Source organism: Etheostoma cragini, chromosome 1 (genome assembly GCF_013103735.1).
Source record: "Etheostoma cragini isolate CJK2018 chromosome 1, CSU_Ecrag_1.0, whole genome shotgun sequence".
In the NCBI taxonomy this organism is placed as follows: Eukaryota; Metazoa; Chordata; class Actinopteri; order Perciformes; family Percidae; genus Etheostoma; species Etheostoma cragini.
Genome location: NC_048407.1, coordinates 26,794,364 through 26,815,862, shown reverse-complemented (window position 1 = coordinate 26,815,862; position 21,499 = coordinate 26,794,364). Strand labels below are relative to the sequence as shown.

General features: G+C 39.8%; 1 protein-coding gene across 5 annotated transcripts in view; it reads left to right on the top strand.

Moving 5' to 3' along the window:
- Positions 1-21,499, top strand: part of zgc:158464 (uncharacterized protein LOC791139 homolog) — a 95,384-nt gene that overhangs the window by 1,479 nt on the left and 72,406 nt on the right. For all 5 annotated transcript variants that reach the window (XM_034882711.1, XM_034882704.1, XM_034882710.1 and 2 more), the window contains exon 2: positions 16,491-16,623. In XM_034882711.1, coding sequence (XP_034738602.1) covers positions 16,491-16,623 — 133 coding nt within the window. The remainder of the gene's footprint in view (positions 1-16,490; positions 16,624-21,499) is intronic.

Here is a 21,499-nt window from a genome sequence, read left to right as displayed (position 1 = left end):
CAGGCCTCTCAGGAATTCATACACACCGGGTTCATTTGGAGTAACCTGGGATGTTCAGTGTCATCGAGGTTAAGGACAGGACATACCACATGATGAGTGTGACCCCGCTGAGGAATGTTTCAATGTCTGCATAGCTCATGCACAGAGGAGAAAGCACAACCCTGTGAAAATACACACTGTGCACCACTGTTTCCTCCTCAGATCACATCTCATTCACTAACACGTTGTGGCCATCTTGATTTCACCTTCACGTTACTTCCTCCTGCTTTTGTGTTTGCTTTTCCCACCTGTCTTGTGACTTGTGGAGAGTTCACAGTTGGTTTTGGTTCATTTATATTCCACAGTATCTGCAACCTGTCACAAGAGTGCTGCGTGAAGGAAGACTGGCCCCAGTTTTGATCACACCAAACAAACTGTTACTGTCACCTATATTTCCCAGATGCTTTCAACACAGACATCAGGAACCATGTGAAGCCCCTAAATCTTCTTTGCCGGTGTTTATTTTCACAAACCGTCAGCAAGCAGCTCTCATGAACTTAGTATGCACTTAATAATCATACAGCTATGTGTTATCAGTAAAACAAGCAGGAAACCAGAATTTGTCATTTTTACCCAGCCACTGCAGCTGTTCAAGCTGGTTAAACAGATTATAGTTGTCTCAAGGTAATTGGAGCTTATTTGGATTTCCCCCAGTCAGGAATACAGTTGTTTCTGCCCCTCCTCTTTCCCTCTCCATGTGCACATATGGCTTTAACAGACAGGCAGATGGTTGTAAAGTTAGGTTTAAATACGTCACACCTACCAGTATGAATGATGTTATGGACAAGCTAAATCAGTACTGACAGCTGGTGGGCTTAAGCAATATGTTGAGAGAAGGGTTTAAGGGTTTCTTGTCAACTACTGAAGGTTAAATAAAATGGAATAGTAGTCAAGAGGGAGGTGTGATAGAAAACAGATAATATTGGTGATTTTTGTTTTGTACAGTCTGTCGTCCAGGTTGTCCCTTTCTTTTCATACTGTCCCCAGTGGTGTCTGTACACTGTCAGCAAACTGGAGGGATCTAGTGTTTTGCCACCTTGTAGAGTTTGTTTCTATCTAGTTTTTAGAATATTAAAAAAACCTTCCACAGACTTGGAAATTGTCTGTGCTTTATCCATCACAATAATCAGTAAGCCTTGATTTGGCTTTGTAAAAGTCAGTAACCTGATATCCTCAGGAGGGAAGGGAAGTTTTACAGCAGAAATGACTTCCAAAAAATATTTCACCTTGCATTCTTTGTTACATTCATTTTGTTTCAATATTAAGTATTTTCCAAATGTCAAACATGACAATATGTAACATTACGAGTATGCATCTTGATAACACGCCAATAATGGCATACGAATTGGCGTGTCATACATACGCCATTTCATGAGATCAGTCGGGAATATGTTAAACAGTAGCTCTCATTATATACTTTTTTGAATAGTGAATGAATAATTTGCAGTTAACAAACTTCAAATAAGCCACCATAGTAACACAGTTGCTTCAGAGTGTTGTGAGGTTTTGTGTTCTAACCTATTGTGAGGACTACAGTTTGTGTGGAAGCTATGTGTGGTTGGCCATGATCATTGTTTGTAAATCCTGCTTTAAAGGACTCTCCAGGTGATGATTTTAAAAGTCCCATTATAAAGAAACATATTACAGTAAGGGGTGTGCTGTTTGCCATTTTTTTCACACCCGCCTTTCAGACTAGAGTTGAACGTTTGAAAGTATATTGTATTTGCAATGTGTGTTCTCACATCTGGACAGTGATGAGAGAAAGAAGAAGTGTAGGCCTACTCTGTAGCTCACACAAAGACACACACTCACACGTACAGTACATGCACATCAGTGCCATTGTTAATGGAGTCAGTGGCTTCACAGGAATGGTCGTCTTTCTAACTGCGCAGACTAAACGCTGACTGTTGGAGACTGAGCAAAGAGCCCACAAGTGTCTTAACAGCACTGCTTGGTTACATTGATGTTTTAATTACTTGACTCATGAATGCTAATTATTCCATTGCTTACCTAATGCCTGAAATGCCAATAGTGGCATCAAGTGAATTTTCCCTTAGTCCATTTCTATTCTCCAGGGTTTCATGGGGGGAAAAAGCAAGATAAATAAGTTGTACTATGCAATGGTGTATTGCAAAATATGATGTGCTGCTAAATTTTCACAGGTGTCCTATTTCATCACTGTGTTACAATCCTGTGTTGTTTTTTGTACCAATCAACATCTAAGAGGTGTCAGTCTATTAAGTGTATATTTGCACTTTATATGGAGTTTTATTTTGATGCAGATTGTTACTTGTGATTTAGAGTTTGCAAGGCATTGTGATGATTTTTTTTTTTTGTGGTGGCAAGTCCTTCATGGTAGAATGACTTGAGGGAGATGATCAATTATCATCCCTCCTTGGAGCTAATTAAAGGCCTCATCTCCCAGCTCATCGCTCTTCTCAGCGCTAACCGAACTTCTCTCAAGGACACGGAAAAGTGATGACAGGCTCCACTCGGAAATCTGTAAACAAAAAGCAGTAGCGCGGAGCTGACAGACTGCGACATCCTTATGAAGTGCAGCCCGTAATCATGATTTTCTGTCTGTGCACCTTGGAAACTGCTGTTCCTATCTAACTTTGGCTCTCTTCATGGCTTGGGGTCCCTATAACTCAGTGATCCTATGTGCCAGCTTGCATATCTATCTATAGAATTTTGGATCAGGAGCCAAGACAGTTGTAGTACAGCCAAAACAGGCATCTGGATCAACAGATTTCCTCTGTGCTTATTTTGCTACATTCCTTCCTTTTACTTTTTTACAAGACCTGGCTCAGCATTTGAAAAGAGTATGCTGGAAGTGGAAAACCATTGGTATCCCATACAAGAAGGTTATGTTATTAATCCTGTATGGATGTGTGTTGTTTTGTTAGAAATATATTTTAAAATTGAGTCCACTACAGAATTCAGTGAAATTTGGGGAAATGGTAGGCCTTAAAGGTCAAAGAAGAACTGATGGGGCCATTTAGAAAGCTCTTTTTATTTTACCTCAAGATTCATGAACTTATTCCTGAAAGCCAAATCCATCTAAAAACAACTGTGAATGTTTAAATGTATTTGTTTTTGTTTAAATGTTTTGTTAGCCTTCTTGAATGCTATAAGTAAGCATCAATTGCTTGACCCTTTAAGCCCAAATTACAAAATTGACAGTTATAAAATGTATGCTTAGTTAGTTGAGAAGATCAGTATCACTCTCTTATCTGTCTGGGACTGCCAGCAGCCATTTAGCATAATAAAACATTATCTTATCTCACAAATCAATAATATATCTTGCTTGTTTAATCCGTACAAAAACGTGTACTATTTACAAACTGTGGTTATATAGGCTTTCATGTGCCGGACCACACTTGGCTTGGCACAGTGACTTAGGGAGAGGCTGTGTGTTGAAGTTGGTCAATATAAACTCTAATTTAAACGTACATCTATCAACTTCAATATATTCAACCCTCTACATATGGATTAAAATAATAAGCATATCTTTTAAAACCTGACCGATTTTAACAACCTCAAAGTAGTAGTCAGAAGTAGTTGCCAGTCTTCAGAGATAGAGATCAGGCATTGTATTTCATAGTAAATACAATATGTCAAATAAAATAAATAGAAGTCTATACAAATACAAAGATTGTCCAATACAGGCTAAGTTTGGCTAAACTTATTGTGGAAAAGTTGTCGGCATCCCGTGTTTTATCCTTTGGGTCCATTTGGATGTGTGATGATCAGATTGATCTTGAGATGGTGCACTGCAGCATGCAAAAGAGCTGACCACCAGACACAACTTGCAAGCCACAGTCTTTTAGCGTGGGTAGATCAGGTTGGTTTGACTGGCATATTACAATGCCAGTTCAGAGCATTTCTGAACTCAGCTTATCTTCATTTCCCCACAACCTAAATATCTTCGCTGGGTCTTTCACCCTGGCACTCCAGACATCAGGGGAGTTTTATAAATGCATCCCATCGGCCTTTTACGCTCTCCTGATAGGAGAAATGTCAAGCACAAACGTCAATATCACCTGTGTCTGTGAGAGTGGTTTTCATAGGGCAGCCAGAAAATGGACAAAAACATCAGAGCCAATCATGTTTTGTTATAGCACCCCTTTCAAGTGCAGTTCTCTATCTTTCTGTATCAGATAGAGCCTGGTTAGGTTTAAAGAAAAAACCCAGATGTCAGTGCGGTAGAGGATGTACCTTTGTTGCTCTATTACACAAACCTGTATTTGTGCTATTTGGACAAGTAAAAGTCATATTGTTGGACATAATAGGAGATTTTATTACTTACTCAGATAATCAAAATGAAGAGTACACACATGGACTGCCAGGCAGAATGAATACGTAATGGAAATAATACAATTAAGCCTTAACAATTATGATTTATTGTAATTTCCACTGCTGTGACAATGTGATACCCAGGCTGAAATAATCTACAGATTTAGTGTGAACGCTGTGTTATACGTGTCTTGGATTTTGCAGCTGTTGTTTTTCTTTGTTGTGCTTAATCATGACAAATGTGTTACTGTCAGTGATGGGCAGAGTAGATCTTTATTTTAATAAATATAATTAACTGTGTAAAATAACTAAGACAATGTGTTGCTATAGCTACTCCTACTCATACTGCTACAGTAACTTCTAGACTGTGATATTATAGGCATGAAGTAGCAGATATAGTTGTGAGATTTTTGGTTTCCAGTTTGACTCGTTGAGCTTTCAAAGAATGCCATGCATTTCTTGAAAAATGCTAGGCATCTATGTAGGGTTGCACAATATTGACAAAATGTGATTTTGTGATATCATGTATGAATATCAAGATATCAATATTAATTTCAATATTTGTAAAAAATATGTAAAATTGCAAAAGTTATGGGAACATAACAATATTCATAGATTCATAACAATATAGTGCACAGTGAGACTCACTTTATAGACGGCTCAAAACTCTGCCTGCACTGCCTTTTCACAAAGTTGGGGGATAGCTACCTGGGTGAAATAGGTGATCGATGGGATTTGGTTACGTTTGTCTAGTTCATTCAGAAGCTTCTGGAAGCCTTTTCTTATCCACTGTGTGGATGAGAATCATATCTTTGGCCAATTAATACGGTATAGCATTGGTGATTTCAGTACGTCTTGTCGAGTCCTTGTCATACTATGTGCCACTAGCAAAAACACTCGCTAGTGAGGCTTGTTTGGCTACCTCTGGTGTATTAACTCCAACTGTTGGGGTATGGTATCATGTACTCATGATTCCTTCCGTTTTCGTTGTCTCGATCTATTTCTTTATTTACACTATCACTCTGTCGAAATATGCACACACGTCATGTTGTACGCTCCATAGGGTTTGTAACTTAGTGTGCCCGTGCGCTGACATGCACTATCATGTGCTAGTGGCACAGTAACTGGCCAATGAAACATGATCATTATAGCGTTTTAAGCAGGCTTCCAATCAAACACAACTAAGCTACACAGTCAACGGACAGGATGCATCGCTCCACACAAAAACAATTTTGCATACCTACTACTTTAAATATAATACTGCGCAACATGATATTGCAATAACGATATTGAGTCGATATTTCATACCCCCCTACATCTTAGGCATTTTCTCGAAGTCACTCCGTTTATTGCAAAATTACAAGATTTTCGGTTTTAGTTATCTAATGCTCAGAATACAACATGCCATACATATTTTAATGCCTACTCAGTGTTATTTTATGTGTCTTTATTGTCAATGACATAAGAGCACCACAATGGAGAGATGAAAGGCAGGATATCACACAGCGATTAAAAAAACAAAACAAATTTAGCCCCAAGCTTGCATGCCATCTCAGGGACAAACTGACAATTTGCATGAAGCATTGACTTTTTTGGTACCGTTTTTCAAAATCAGTAGCTCTGCCCTACCCTGGAAATCCAGAGTTCTTGCAAGAGCACAATTTAAATTTGCTCACCGAGTTACTCTGGCATCAAGTAATGCTGCCCATTAACTATACCCTTGTAACTGAGTTGCATCAACCACATCAAATTTAATCTGTAACCAAATAGTTATATTTTCATCAAAAATACAGTATATTGTAGAGGTCATGCCGATGCAATTTGCTATTTATTATCTCCAACGTGTGAGTGCAGGCTGTTGTTTTGTTTCACACTGCAGGAAGCAGCCAAACTTCCAGCTAGCAAACAGAGCTGCCCTGTGATCTGAATGCCCACCAGGAAGCTGAACACTTCCAGTTCAACTTCCATTTTTCTAAGTTGGATTCCAGACTTTCATTTAATCCCATTCTGTGAATGAGAAACAAGTCCACTAAGCTATTTTGAGTCTGTTATAATATTGCTCTCTAATATAGTCTTAAGATGTCACATTTGACTGGGACATTTTAGGTGTCACAGTTAAAATGAGCTGTTATTGTGATAGCAACATGAGTCGATAAAGAGAGCCACTATCTGCGATTGTTTGGTGGAAAATAAGGAATGGCTTGGTTGCTCCAGGATTAAGGAAGTCCTCCCTTCCTGTCAGGAAGTGTTTACAACTTGGTGACATTCCCTTTTTAACTTGACAAGTCTGTGCTCGCCCCTGTGTGTAGGCTGGGTATTCTGGCTGCTTCTTGCTCGCTAAAATAAAACCAGGGTTAATGTTCTCAGCTGTTTTGGCATGAGCAATCTAGATGTCGGGAAACAGGGAGAAACGATGACTGCACATACAGCTGCTGTATGCTCCACTGAGAGCTCTTTGTGGCTACAGACTTGTGATTGTCCCTAAACCCTCCTAATGTAATCTCTCTAGTTTCTTGCTATCCGGCTCTGAGAGTGGGGCTGCCTGATTATGGAAAAAATCATAATCATAATCTGATTATTTAACAAGATTTATTACTGAATTTAAAAAACAGTGGAACACAAGACAAAATAAGACTTTACTTGTAAAACGTGATGTGCAAAATAATCGCTTTTCTCAATTATTCTGCCTTTGTCATTATTAGAAGCCAAAATCGTAATTGCAATTGAAATTCCCAATTAATTGCACAGCCCAATCTGGGGGGTGGGAAGTCATGTAGCAATGACAGTGGTATAGGACCCCTGGGCTCAGTCTATTGTCAGTGTAGGCGACGTGCAGGGACCTCCGTTCATCCTCACACAAAGGCTATCTGAGGCCACAGAGCTTCCAGCCTCAATCAAGACCATCCTTGCATCAAAATCTGTAGCTTTGTTTACGGCTCGACTGCGGCTTGCTTTTCTCCCTGCTCTATAAATCACTCTCCCAAAAGCAAAGCCCCGTCACAGTGGATCTCCTCGTGTTGTTGCACGAAGCCCTACTTTCCTAATTGCGTCAGTTTCTAACTTATGTGAAGAATAGTGATTTTGATTGTCAGTGTGCTAACAAAGTGAATTGCATCTTCCACTGCATGTGTCGGCATACTTGTGAGTAATTGTTTTTTCTTCTTAAATTCAATTTTTTTTTCTGATTCCAGTTTTCTTTTTTTATGTGAACACTTTGTAGTTTGTTCACTTCTTTTAAGTTTTGAACAAAACGAGATATTTCAGAAGATCATCTTGGGCTTTGGCAAACACTGATCGTCATTTTAGACCATATTTTTATAGGGGATAATAAAGTATTTCTTCTTCTTCTTCTTCTTCTTCATAATTGTTAGATGAATCCCTAGTTTGATGGTCAAACAACTTTGTTGTTCCTGTTTTCAGCCTTTTACCTCATCCTCAAATAAAAGAAAACCAAGTTAGTGCATAATAATTGTAACTGTAGTGATGAGGGGAATTATTGTACCCCGTGTTGAGGACAAATCGTTCATTCACAGGGGCATGGGATTATCATGTTTTATAAAATACCAACATTTCATTGTAGCACCTGAATTATTATATGCTCTTGAGCTGCTGTGTGTAGCAGAAACACTGCTAATAACTCTATCACAGAGGGATGGGGGCATAGGAACAAAATTGGATTTTGTCAAGCGTGTCGTGAAGTACTTAATCTTGAATATCTGTTACTTCTTAAGAGCACCTTCTTAGGGTGCAACCCACAGCCTCCGGCCCTTTCTCCACTGGCGCTCTTAAATGGCTGTGTGGAGTGTGTTCCAATGAAGAAGGTCCTTAGGGACAAGTTGGGGTGCTTTTTGTGCTTCACTGCCTCGGATGCTAAAGGAAGTTACATTCATTCATCAGGAGAGGAGGGAAGCTAGCGTAGGAATTATTGAAAAGTAATTTAGCTACTTATAATTGTGAAAGCAGCTAGGCGATCAAAGCAATGGATGGGGATGCAGGAAATAATGTTTTCTCCAAGTGCAGTTTAGTTTGTTTGAGGGATCTCAATAGGGCTGAAATGATTCCTCGAGTAAGTCGAATAATTTGATTACTAAAAATCCTTGCTGGACAATGATTTGCCTCGAAGCTTCATTTAACCAACGTTACGAATGTCATATCGCTTACTGTGTTTCGGCACAGAGGATTATTACTGTTGTACACCGGGCTGACACTGCTGGAGACGCATGCCATGAAGACTGACGACGCAGATTACAAAATGATGAAAGAGAACATGGATAATGAGGAAACAATGTAAAAAGGGACCTAAATGCACTTAATATGTTTAGTTTTTTGAGAGATGATATTGTAAGCAATGTAGGCAATAGAAATGTTGCTTTTTCCGAAAATTAAACTGAACTATTGTATATTATTGCTCTTCAATAAAAAAAGTATTACTTATCTGATTACTCAATTAATCAATTGAATAATTGGTGGAAAACTAAAATAAAGACATATCACACACGTGGTGAAATGCTTTTTTCATTTCTTTTAGTTTTAAAACTAATTAATATTAGTATTTCAGTGTTTTAGAATGTTTGCATTCTGTGTCTTGAGGGCTGGAATTGGGTATTGGGATGCTACAACTTACTCTTAATGCCTTATTAAGATGCTTTGGGACAGAAAATAATATTCACATAAGGTCTCTTTACTACGATTGGAGATAACTCCATTTGTAGTATTGTTAAACAGCATGTTGATGGTTTCTAAAGGATACCAAAGGGATGAGAGAGGCAAACAATGGGATGCTAGTGATGTCAGAGTTGTCTTTGGACAGAACACTGCTCAGGGGTGTTAAAGATACGGTTGTAGAGACAACCGTAGCCGCACAACAGTTCTCTCGTAGGAAATCCTTTGGCCCTAGTAGCTTTTAGGGGTGGGGGTAAAAATGTATACAACATAGTATTGAGACATTGTCCGTGGCAATACTGAATTGATTCACAGACGCCAAGTCTTTTATAATATATGTATTGGTCAGTTTGGCTGCTTGACAATCACAATTTGCAGCAATACACTGAAGTGAGATGAACTAACAAATGTATTTATCATTTAGATAAAACAGACGTTGACAAAGCGTCCTTTTAGTTACATCATTTGAAATTGGGAAACATTTGAACCTGGAAAAAGTTAATAAATTGCAATATATCGCAGAATATTGCAATATGTTTAAAACGGCAATGATATTTTATTGTGACAGAAGTACCGTGATGCTAATGTACTATGAGGCCTCTGGTGATTCCCATACCTAGTAGTTTTTAGTCCTTGTGACGTGATGCTGTCATGACTTTATGACTGATGATTTAATCAAGTTTTACTGGTTATTGTAAGAGACAAGAGATTTGATGTTATACATTAGTTTTCCAATAAAAAAGACTGTCATTTTGTCTTTCCAGTTAAAATGAAAATAATTCCTTATGTAACCGTTTACAGATCTATGGAATTTTTTAAACTGAAGTGAAATTTCTAGGAGTTCTTCGTGATTACCTGGGACCTCCTTGAGTAATAATTTGTACAGACTGAGTGTCTTTGGAAAGTCTGATTTTGAATGAGCACTGATAATGAAAACTAGACATACTACTTCAGCCCTGATTGAGACCTAGTCCACTCCGTTTCCCATGTGTGTGTTTGTATTTATGAATCTAATGCACACACATACCTCATGTGTGAATGCATATGTGCAGTGATATGACCTAGAGTATGCTGGGCTATAGGTGCTGTGAAAGCCTCATAATGCTCGGTAACCCATACTTGCAGTGGTAAAGTGGGGACTATCCAGGTGTACACAATGTGTTTTAACACCCCTTACCATTAAATGCGGTTCTGATGTTTTTCCCAGAAGTGTGGTGCATATAATCAGTGTTGCTGTTGCTGCATCTGGAAGCATTCCTATGCAAACCATGATCAACAACAGGCTAAATCAGTTGTGCTAAAAGAACCAGCTTCACCCTGACTGCTGTGCAAAAGCCACCCCGCATGGTTAAGAGTGCAGAGATCTGAAGAACCAACATTTAATGTGGTCTGAATCTTAAAGGGGATGGGGTGTAATAAATAAGTCGGAAGCCAGAAGTGAGCTGTTTCTTTGAACAGCACAGATGTCGCTGAGGGAGACGCATGTGAAACTTATGGCTGAGCACATTGATGTGGATAGGGAATGCAAAATGTAATCCTTAAAAAATATACAGCAAAGTATACAGTATGTCACACATAAACTATCTACATCCTGAGCTTGCTAATGGTAGCTGTTATGGTCAGAAGAAAATTCACTTTTTAAGCTGAGTGGTAGTAGAGGAATATAGAAAGGATGTGCTCTTCATTGATGCACGGACTGCAGTAGCTTGTGACTGATTATGAAAAGGTGTCTTTATAGCAAATATAGTAATTTGATTAGCTGCCTCTGAAGACTCTAAGTAGGCCTTTAGAGGAGGCACATTACTCTTTCAAGCTCACAGAGACGCAGAAGCTCAAGCAGTAACCGTGTTTCTTTGGAAACATTTCAATGCAGTGTAATTAATGTGAGGCATGTATGGTGAGATATGCACTCCTGCACTGTCTCTCCTTGAGGCAAAACATTTCCCATCCTTCTAATCTGTTTGGTAGATATAACACCCAGCAGGACTCTTCACAAGGGGCCTTCAGTGAATTGTAGCCTGGTTTGTGTTTGCATTTTAGAAACTTGAACGGATCTTATTGATAGCAACTCCATTATGTCAATGGAGAAGCTGTGAACATCTTTGCTTAAATATATTGCCTTGAGGGAGTGTTTCTTTCCAGTACATTCTTTCTAGAAAATTGTGGTCAAGTTATCTTAGGATGACTGAGCACTACACTGCAGTCATCCGATGTTTACAGACAAAGATAAGGTGGAGGAGCTATCAGCAGGGTCACTGCAATGAGGCTCAGCTGAGTCTGGCTTTCACATGAACATGTACAGTTTTCCATCCAACAGGAGTAAATATACTTTATGCATAGCATCTCTCTTCTGTATGAAATATTTCTTTTTTAAATAATGCCCCCTCATCTTTTGTTTCTGTGTTCTTTCTCTTTTCTCCCTCCTCTCTTCTTTAGAGTGGCTTTCTGTCCTCACAATGGTGACATGCTTTTTTTTTCATTACACTGAAGAACAAAAGAGCAATGGCAGCAACAAAAAGCCTTTTGAAATGCTGTAATGCAATTGAGCTGCTAAGCACTGAGTTGTATTAGGTTATCAGTGGCTGAAATCCCTTGTGGCGTGAGACATAAATCACACACGTCAGTCCTCTTTCTTTTCTTTCCCTCCTCCCTCATTCTACAGCCTATTGAGGCTGACTTTTGTGGCAGTCTCAGGGGGGCTTCAACCTTGACTAGCCTGTGACGCATTCAATCCTTCCTGGACCAGTCAGATCACTCATGACCATAATATCATATTCCTACTACACTCAATCAGCGAGAGTGAGATCAGTCTTTAAAAATGGTGTTTATCTGGTCATTGCCTGGTAAAATCATCAATCTGCTGTCTTGTCGCATTTGCTTCTGGTTGGTTTTAAAATGCCAACTCCGGCCATGTAGCTTGTTCAAGTCAAATTGCAGACAAAGGGAATTATAGCAGCCTTTTTTTCAAATCATTACAACCAAATTTCCAGCCATTCTTAAATTTCCCCTAATGGAGTTTCTGATTTATTTATTTATTTTTTACCTTCTTTTGCTCCTGATTATCTAACCAATCTAACCATTATCTTACCATCCCAAACCTCTTCTCTCTCCATGAAGAGTGCAGGAGGAGAATTGTAGCCCTTATTTTCTCGCTTCAAATACAAATCAGATTGTAATCCTACAAGCCCAAGCATCCTCAAGATTGAGCATTGAGCCAAAGTGGCAGGTGCCTTTTATAGTCTCCCTTCTTCGCTAATGTTCCCCCTCTGCTCCAACTGATTTCAAGTCAGCTTCATCGCCTGAGAACTGCAGTGCATTTCAAGACGTCTGTTGCTCTCTTTGTTTCGAGCTGCCAGACCTCTGGCAGGTGTAAGACATGGCCAACCTGGGATCTAAGCTGTGGAATGAAAGTAATTGAGTGAGTTCTCTCTTTGCTGCAGACAAGTAAAAGACCAAGCTACCAGGGGGACATGGTCTAAGCCTGTGTGGTGGCTTTGTGAGATTCTAGCGACTTAGACAAGACCTGATATATTGAGGCACTGCAGTCTTGTGCTGAGCGGGAATTTTGCTTTCGTGACAAGGGTGGCTTGGCTGCAGTAGTGACACACCCTGGCATACCACAAGGCAGATGGTGCGTCCCCAGGCGACGCTGCAGCTCTCTAGCATCCCCTCTCCTTACAACCCCACGGTCCTCCCGCTGTTGAGTAGTCATTAGTGCAGTAAGACAGGAAGGACACATTGGAACAGTTTGGAAATATTACCACCTCCTCCCCTGGGTAATGCTGCCTCACAGAGGCAGTATGTTGATCGAAAGAGTCGACGGTGCAAATCTCCAGATGCCCAGCAAGGATCTGTGTAGGCTAAAGGGCTACAATAGAACACTGTACTGGATTGTAAAGATATGAATGTGACACACAGGGTGGAGCTGAAAATGACCATGTGCCTGAGAAATTCCCCCATTAATAAAAAAGATAACTCTCAAACAAACAACTCTCGTTAGTCATCAACAATTCTACCATAATGTTGACTTCTTTTTTTAACACCTTTGCTCTATAATTCTAAAAGAAAGTGAGATAGCAAGACCAACTTCTTTCTGTTTCATTTTTATTCAAACGGTAGTCAGGCTGCTACCTGGTTTGTCATCAGCTTCAGCTTAGCATTTTATGGGAAAAGAAAACTTCTCTGTCCCTGCTGACTGAAACAAGAACATGAGTCAAAGTTTTTTTCTCAACCTGAAACATTTTATATTAAGTTTTTGTATGTAAGTGACTAATGGGAACAACAATTGTTGAAATTGGTTCAGTATTCCAAAATTGCTGTGACTGGAAGCTGCGAACCGGCAGTTAAGAACCGGGCTACCAGGGAATCCTATAGAGTATGTGTGCATTGTCAATTGTGTCCACTAAAAAATGCTGCTGTTTTTGCCACTGTCAGGCTCAGGTTGTTATTATAAGTGTCACCCAACAGACTTCATTAAATAAAATATTATTTACTTTTTAACAGAAAGCTTGCCCATGTAGGAATCCTTTCCATGATGATCTTGCTTTTGATTGAACATCTTGATTGATGTGTCCATTAGTCACTAAAGGCACACACAGTACATACTTTATCTTTACCATATCTGCCTTCTAGTGCCACACAAATATTGACGTTACCAATCAAAAATGTCCAAGCCATAAATATTAACCACAATATAAAAATGTATTGTTGAGTCTGGAATCCAAGCTTTGTTTCGTATCCATGATGGAATTTAATCTCAAATTAATATCAGCATTTTTAATTACATACCCTGCCCTGTTTTGTCCTACATTATGTCAACAGGAAAGAAAAAAGATGATGTCATGTGTTTTGGAGTGGTTCCCCACATAACTCGATGAGTGATTCCCGTTATTTCCTGAAACATGCCCAAACATCCTTTGGCACATGAAGGTGCATGATGTTTTGGGAAGTTTAATGTGCGAATGCTGCTAAAACCTCTTTGTGGGCAAATATCTAAACTACCTCTGTCATCTGAAGCTGCTGGAGGGAATGTAAGATGCAGCATATGGAGTGTTTTATCACATTTGTGGGCTATGGTCTCAAACCTCGAGCAATTCTGCTACAGTATGTGGACCGCAGTCAAAATGGGCACTAGCCTCCATCCCTCCTATTTAGGTGATTCATCTGTTTTTTTAGTGAGGGTAACTTATTCTTAGGTTTGGGCTGTGTTTGCAGTGACTGTATCTGAGGTTGGTTTGGCACATGCTAATTACTGATGGATGAGTTTCTATGCAACAAGGTGTGAGATGGTAATGACACTGCGGCTGTAATACATTCATATGCAGAGTTTGGGGATCTCTGAGACCACAAAGATGCTGCTGATCTAAATGGCTTACTTTTAATTAAATTTGGGTGAATAATGTATATTTCTGTGCCACAAAAACAAAGTAGGACAATGTTTGTATTGGATTTTTCCCTCTGCTTGAATTCACAGAAGCAAAACATTTGAGTAACCCATAATTATGCCGTGGCAGAAAAAGTTATTTTCCCCAAAACAGATGGAAAGGGAATATTGAGGATGGTGGATTTAACACACAGTAGCTGCTATGAAACACATCCGTGGTACTAACTTCCTTTGCTATTATTGCCTAATCCATGTATAGTGGAGGTGTACATGAAAATATACCTGCCAGCGTTTCTCTGTCACTAAGCAGCTTACAAGTTATCCCTAGTGAACGTTTAAGCATTTAACACTTGAAATATTCCTAGAAGTAAAAAAAAAAGAAAAGACATTTGACCTCGATCAGTACTTTAAAAATGTTGGTACTTTCCCAGCTGTAACATAACTCCCAGATTTTCAATACGCTTGTACATTTTACTTGCTTTTCTTAGTCTTGGTGTGTGTGTGCGCGTGCGTGTTTGTCTGGCCTTCTCACGGGTGGCCCGCATATGGGGTGTGCTTCTGGGAACTGTGCCCCCTCTGTGGCAAGATGGGAAGTGGTTGTTCTCTGGATAGCTGGCTAGGTGGAGGCATAGCCCGGCGTGCACGAGGCTCAGTCCACCAGCCTGCCCCGCCCGGCCCAGTCCACTAGATGAGTGATGAGCTTTTTTATAATGAGACAAAATCCCTTCCTCTCACACATGACTCAGAGGGTGTAGTGCCAGTCAGAGAGAGAGAGTTGCAACACTCTTTGATCTCGCTAGCGCCGTGGTCACGTAGTTCATGTAAGCCTGTATAGTTCCAAAACCGCCGCATTGTCATGTTCTTCTATGGGACTGACAGCAGCAAGATGCAATATTGAATTGTAAATAGAAATGAAAATACAGACCCAAGTACTTGTTTTACTGTTGTTGCATTATTGCATATTTTTAAATGTCAGTTTTACAATTGGAGTGGTAGGGGGACAACTGAAAGCTACAGTTTTACTACAAAATTCACAATACAAACCAAAATAAAGGACAATTTAAAATGAGAACCCCACTACAGATAACGTATCTGTAGTATAATACTGGTCTGTAATAAAAAAATCTTTTCTTAAAGGCATAATCTGGCATTAATGTAATCAATGTTTAAAAGACAAGAATAAAAACCTTTTACTATTTAAATATTTCCAAGTTGCTTGCACTTGGAAAATTGCTGGGTCTTACTTATAGAGTGTGGTCTTGACCTACTCTATCTGTAAAGTGTCTTGAGATAACTCTTGTTGGGATTTGATACTATAAGTAAAATAGAATTGAAAACAATTTAAATTACAGAACATTATCCTCATCCCAACTGATTGGCAGGACTAAACTCTTAGGAGCCTTAGCAAAGAAAAAGTCAGTTTTCTAACAGCAGGCCCAAACCCCTACAGTTACACCCCCTCATTAGATCCAGTGTCCAAGAGGATGGATTGCTTACTTGTATTTCCTTTCAAAGGGTAGATCTTTATTTTTAAAGCGGTGTCCTGGTAGAGGAAGCAAACATTTCAAGAAAACAAATATCCCCCCAAGGCACTATAGATGCGGGCTGTTTCTCTGCTCCCTAAAGGTTTGAGCTGTATTTCTGGGTCTTGGGACATCCACCTAATTGCCATCTACTGCACTAAATGCTCAGCAAAAGAGAAAGACTGCAATTAGCCGTGGCTCACTGCCAGTTTGGCATAAATCAGCCAAATTGTTTCTCTTAAGAAAGTTGAGCAGTTGTGGTCTTCTTTCCTCTACTTTGAAATGTAGGCCTGTTACTCATGTAATTAGGCAGACCAGCAGTAGCAAAGAGCGTGCTGTAAGGCTAAAAGCTGAGGCATTGTGGTGGTGTGCTGAGGCATACAGAGGTGGGGTGTTATTTATGTCTGTTTCTCCCTTTATCTCTCGTCCTGCCTCAGTGGATATCACTTGGTCCTGTCCTGGGCCGCAGCAGTATCTGTAAGGCAACTCTCCTGACACCTACCCATATTGTATTGTTCAACAGAGCAGCAAAATGAATTCCCCTCCTGCTTTTTTTCACCTTTCTTTGTTTTTCATTTCTTCTGCAGCTCATTATCCTTGAAGACTATGCGGACCCTTTCGATGCTGAGCAGGCTGGTGGCACTCAGACCAGCACAGAAAAAGTGACGACTGAGAATGATGGCTACATGGAGCCGTATGAGGCCCAGAAGATGATGGCAGGTAGACAGCAGGATTTCAGTTTTCTAATAACTCTTTTCTGTGTCACACAGCAACCTCTGTAAACCTTCAAACCTTCAGTAATTGCAGGTTAAGTGACAAGTAATGACTTTGTGTCTTTGCTATAATTTTATGTTGCATGTCCCAGTGGACCATTCATTGTTATGCTGTTTGATTTTGCATATGTATGTATTTGATTTAAAGCGGCGAATTGATGAAGAGGCTCAAAGATGTCCTATTGTCGCTTCACATGACAGGTGCAGCAGAGCAAAAATGACCTGTGTGACATGAACGACTGCTTTGAAAACATTTTCAGTAGCAGTGACTTTTCCCCAACAAATTATACAACCCCGTAAGTGATTTAAAAACACCCGTTAGGTCCAATAAAAAGAGGTGATTTTTAAATGTGTTCTTTCCGCTCAACTGTGTGCATGTTGAGACAGCCACTTGCTGGGATTTCCAGGAAGGGACAACAATAGCTGTGTGCTAACATAAGAATTCAGCTGCACCACATTCTCCACACAACTTTCTCACTGCGCACATTCGTACTGTGGCTAAGTGAGCACAGCAATGACTAAGAACAAAGAATGTGCAGAAAGAGAGGAGAAATTATGAAAAATGTGGAGAGAGCAAAACATGTGGCAACTGTTTTCCTCTCGTCAACAGACCTTCTTACCGAAGAAAGGAATTTTAACAAAAAATGTTTGTATGACTGTCAGACCTCAAATGGATGTGTCTGGAACTTGGATGACTACCAGATATCAATATGTATACCTTGAAATAGCAACCCAGTCATATCATCTGCAATTCATGGGTACCTTTTAAACCTCTAGCACATATTGCACATATTTATAAAAAACACACACACACACACACACACACACACAATCACTTCCATTGCTCCCACAGAGGCAGGACATGAATGTCTCTGTCCCTCCTCAGCAATTTTCTTTTAACGGGCCTCTAGACAATCTCTTGTTTTCATCTGTCTTACTGGTTTGACCTCTGGCCCAGTCATTGCCTCAACTGAGTAGAAAAACTCAAGATTTATCGCTTCCCTCAGGTGGAGGACGCTTTAAAGAAAAAAAAATCTGAGCATGGCTTTTGTGGTATCACTTGAATCTTGAACTGACTCCAGGTAATTCTGTGCTTTTTGGAATTCATCCCGACACAGTTCTGTATTTGGCTGTATTGGCAAACTAAACTATGCTGGCAGCTATTGTCTGTTTGATCTGATGAAGTCTTCAGCTTAGTTTTTGTTGTTGTTTCTGGTTGCTCCTGTCCTTGAAACCTGCAGTGGTGTTGTTTGTTTTCAGCCTCCTTGCTATCATCCATCATATCTATTGATTGCCACTGCTTTTCTTTTTTTGTCTGCTGTTTTGACTGAGTGGGCAGGATGTTGTTTTAAATAGAGCTGTTAGTGGATTTCTTTGGCTCTACTGTCATCCTTTAATATTCAAAATGATCCATGGATTTAATACATGGATTGGTGGTTCCACAGGCACTAGACAATGGAGGTAGGAATGGCATAATTAGAAGAGGGTACATTAAACAATATTTGATACTTTCACCTGTAAACAGGACCATGATGTCTACAGAATAGTTTAATCAAATGTCTAAAAAGTAGCTCAGACACACAACATTGATGAGTATGGGTTACAATGTTATATTAATCATGCTTATAGCACCCATAATACATAATAATGATTGTGGAAACTCTAAAAGTATAATAATGGGTAACTGCTCCAAATGTTAGGTTTCATTTATTGGTAACATATGTCACATCAGCACACTGACTGTGGATATAGAGTTATTGCTGCATTTCTAATTCTGACAGTATAGCGGTCAGACAGACCTGCACACTCAGAATTTAGTTGGCTAAAAAGGAGAGAGAGGCAAGACAGGGTTTTTGTACTCGATGACAACCTGCACTGTTAGCAATACGCAAGTTTTTCTGGCTGTAGATTACCTTAGTTCTTTATTTTTATACAGTATATACAGTATAGGTAACACTATTTTTGCAAAGAGTGATGCCCCTTCGTGGCATATAACCAGTTAAGTTAAAAGTTAGTTAGCCGTAGCTCTAAGAGCCTCATTCTTCTTTTCTTCTCGGCTCTTGCACAGATGGATGCAGGTGGATACAAAACCCCAAACATGCCTAAAAAAACAAAATTCTACCATTTATGGTTGTCAGAATACATTTTTAATTTACCACCAGCCAGATTCATATTATCTATAAAAAGGTTAGTCTACCTGCTCATACTGTAAAATGGGCTATAGCTGTCTCAACTTGTAAAATTCAAGGGTGTGTAACAAATAGCTTCTCATAAAAAGTGTTTCCAATTAATTCTTAGAAGTAGAGTAAAAATAAATCAGACTGGCTGACATCTTTAGTTTGTCTTCACAGACAACCTTTAAGTTTCAAGTTCAATGCACGATTTACTTTGAGCTGCTGTCGGCTTTAATCTCACTTGACAGGAAGGCCTACACACACACTCTACTACTACTACTGCTACTACTACTACTACTACTACTACTACTACATATAGTCATTATTTCCTACATAAAAGGTCTGGATATCAATCTCGCATATCGACTTGGGAAATTCCTGTTTGTAGCTCCATATTCCATGTTTTCTGACACATGCAGAAGCATTAGCATGTCGTAACCTCTTGGAACTGAACACCTCAGATTAGTATATTTAGTGTTAAGTCATCACGTGGTTTGCATTTAGCAGAGATTAGGGGATGATCTGACTATAGGTACTCTGTAAAGCAATAATGTGACTAAGATGTTCCATAAATGATTTCATGGAATGAGAAATCTCCCTAAAGCTCTCATTTACATGAGGTACTACTAAATGGCAATGTCCAGAAAAACATTTTGGGGATTTTGCTTCCCAATTTTAATTTAGGAAGTTGTAGTGATGGAGTGTATATGGTTTAGAGCCTCTATTGTTTTGCATTGTATTGTTGTTGTAGGTTACTAGAAATCTATTGAATGCAAAAACTGGTTCTCAAATCTAAAGGTTAACTGCCTCAAGTTGTACAATTTGTACAGCAGTTGACGTACATAACATGTAGCAATGATCCAATTTTATCTACAAGCTACAGGAAGGCAATTAATGTTCTATTATTCTAGAGAACAAAAAGCTTGTTGCACAAAAACATCCATGGCTATAAACGGCTAATCAGACGTCTGTGTGTCCTGTATTTGCTGCTTATGTGATTCCACTCAGTGAAATGTGAATTATTTAAGAAGCTCCTTACAGTATTTCAAGGCTACCTATCCTCTATAACTCCCCAAGAGAAAAGAATTTCAAGGCACACGGCATTGTTGAACTACACCTTCCTTGTGTTCCAAACGCTTCCTGTATTATTTTTTCATCATTTTGAAAGCGTACTGACAAAATGAGATTACTGCATAGATGCGATGTCTAAGGCCCCACCCACATTGGTTAAACTAAAGTGACCAATTAACCAGTTTTTTTTTTGTTAAATTACAAAATGTCAGAAAGTGTAAAGTCAAATTAAGTTGAAACCTTAAACACACAGGGCCCCATGTTGCATCCCGACACAGCGCAAAGCCCGACGCAATTGTCTTTGCTAGTTTATGACTGATGCGGTTGTCAATTAACCGTCCAGCACCAGTATTCTATCTTGAGGCAGCGGGAAATGGTCGTGCCATTGACCAACAGAAACTTGGTCTAAAGTCAATAGTAACGTATTTTATTGTTATTTTAACAGCACATTAGTAAAAATATGCCTAGGCGTATGCACAGCGCACACACACTATGCTTGTTACACACACCCAGGGAAGCGGTACCAGACTGTCATGCACGTGTACGTGACTTTGTGTGTGTGTGTATGCTGAACTGGCTGGTGCTCGTGCTTGTGTGTGCTATGTGTTTCTCTCTCTCCCAGGAGCTACCCTTAGTGAGGTTGAGCCACTGATTTATGGGCCTGCTGGAGGGGCATGTCATGACTTCCTTAACCTGAAAAGCCAGCACCACCCCCGTGTGGAGCATTCTGCTCCACAGGGGCTGCCAAGTGGGGCTCCACCTGCAGTTATGTGAAGACGTGCGCAGCCACTCTGTCTTCTGTCATTTCCTGCGTGTTTTTCCAAAGTGCCTTGGATGTTTGTCATGTCTACACGCGTCAGCGTGTGCTATGTACATGTTGCTATCTTTGTATCCATGTCAAGTCTGTTGTGTGTGTGTGTTTTTGTTAGTTTATGTTAGTGTGTGTGTGAGTGTTTGCGTGCTAGCGTGCTAGCGTGCGTGCATGTGTGCCAGCTAGTCTTCTGGCATGTCAAGTAATGGTGTTGAAGCTGTATATCTTGTATGTGGGTGTATGTATTTCAAATGTGTGCAAGGTTGCTGCAGATTTCACTCTCACACATAATCTTTCGGTATCTTGTCTTGTTGTCTTTCACACATATAAATACATACAGATATGTTCACTGCAACCCCCCCCCTCCCCCCACACACACACACACACACACACACAAACACCTCCACAGCTGTCAACATGACCTTCCCTGCATACCTCAACACAAGCAACAGCATATAATCACCAGAGGAGCTGTCTTTAGCAGTGTTACTTTTTCTGCTCCACTTGACTTTGTTCACTCATACATTGTTGTAACTGTTGAGACTTGTTACACTGACAAGGGGCTGGGCTAGTAATGAAGAGCAGTCTGCGTCAATGCATTTCTCAATGAACATACTATCAACGTCATACTCCCCATTTATCAAGGCAGGCAAACGGCCATGTGAGAGTTTTCCCACAGTGCCCACAGTGCAAAGAAGGCCAGTTATTCCAACCGCTTGCATGATTGAGCTCTCCCGTTTAAACACACTGCTGTCCAGTCCACATGC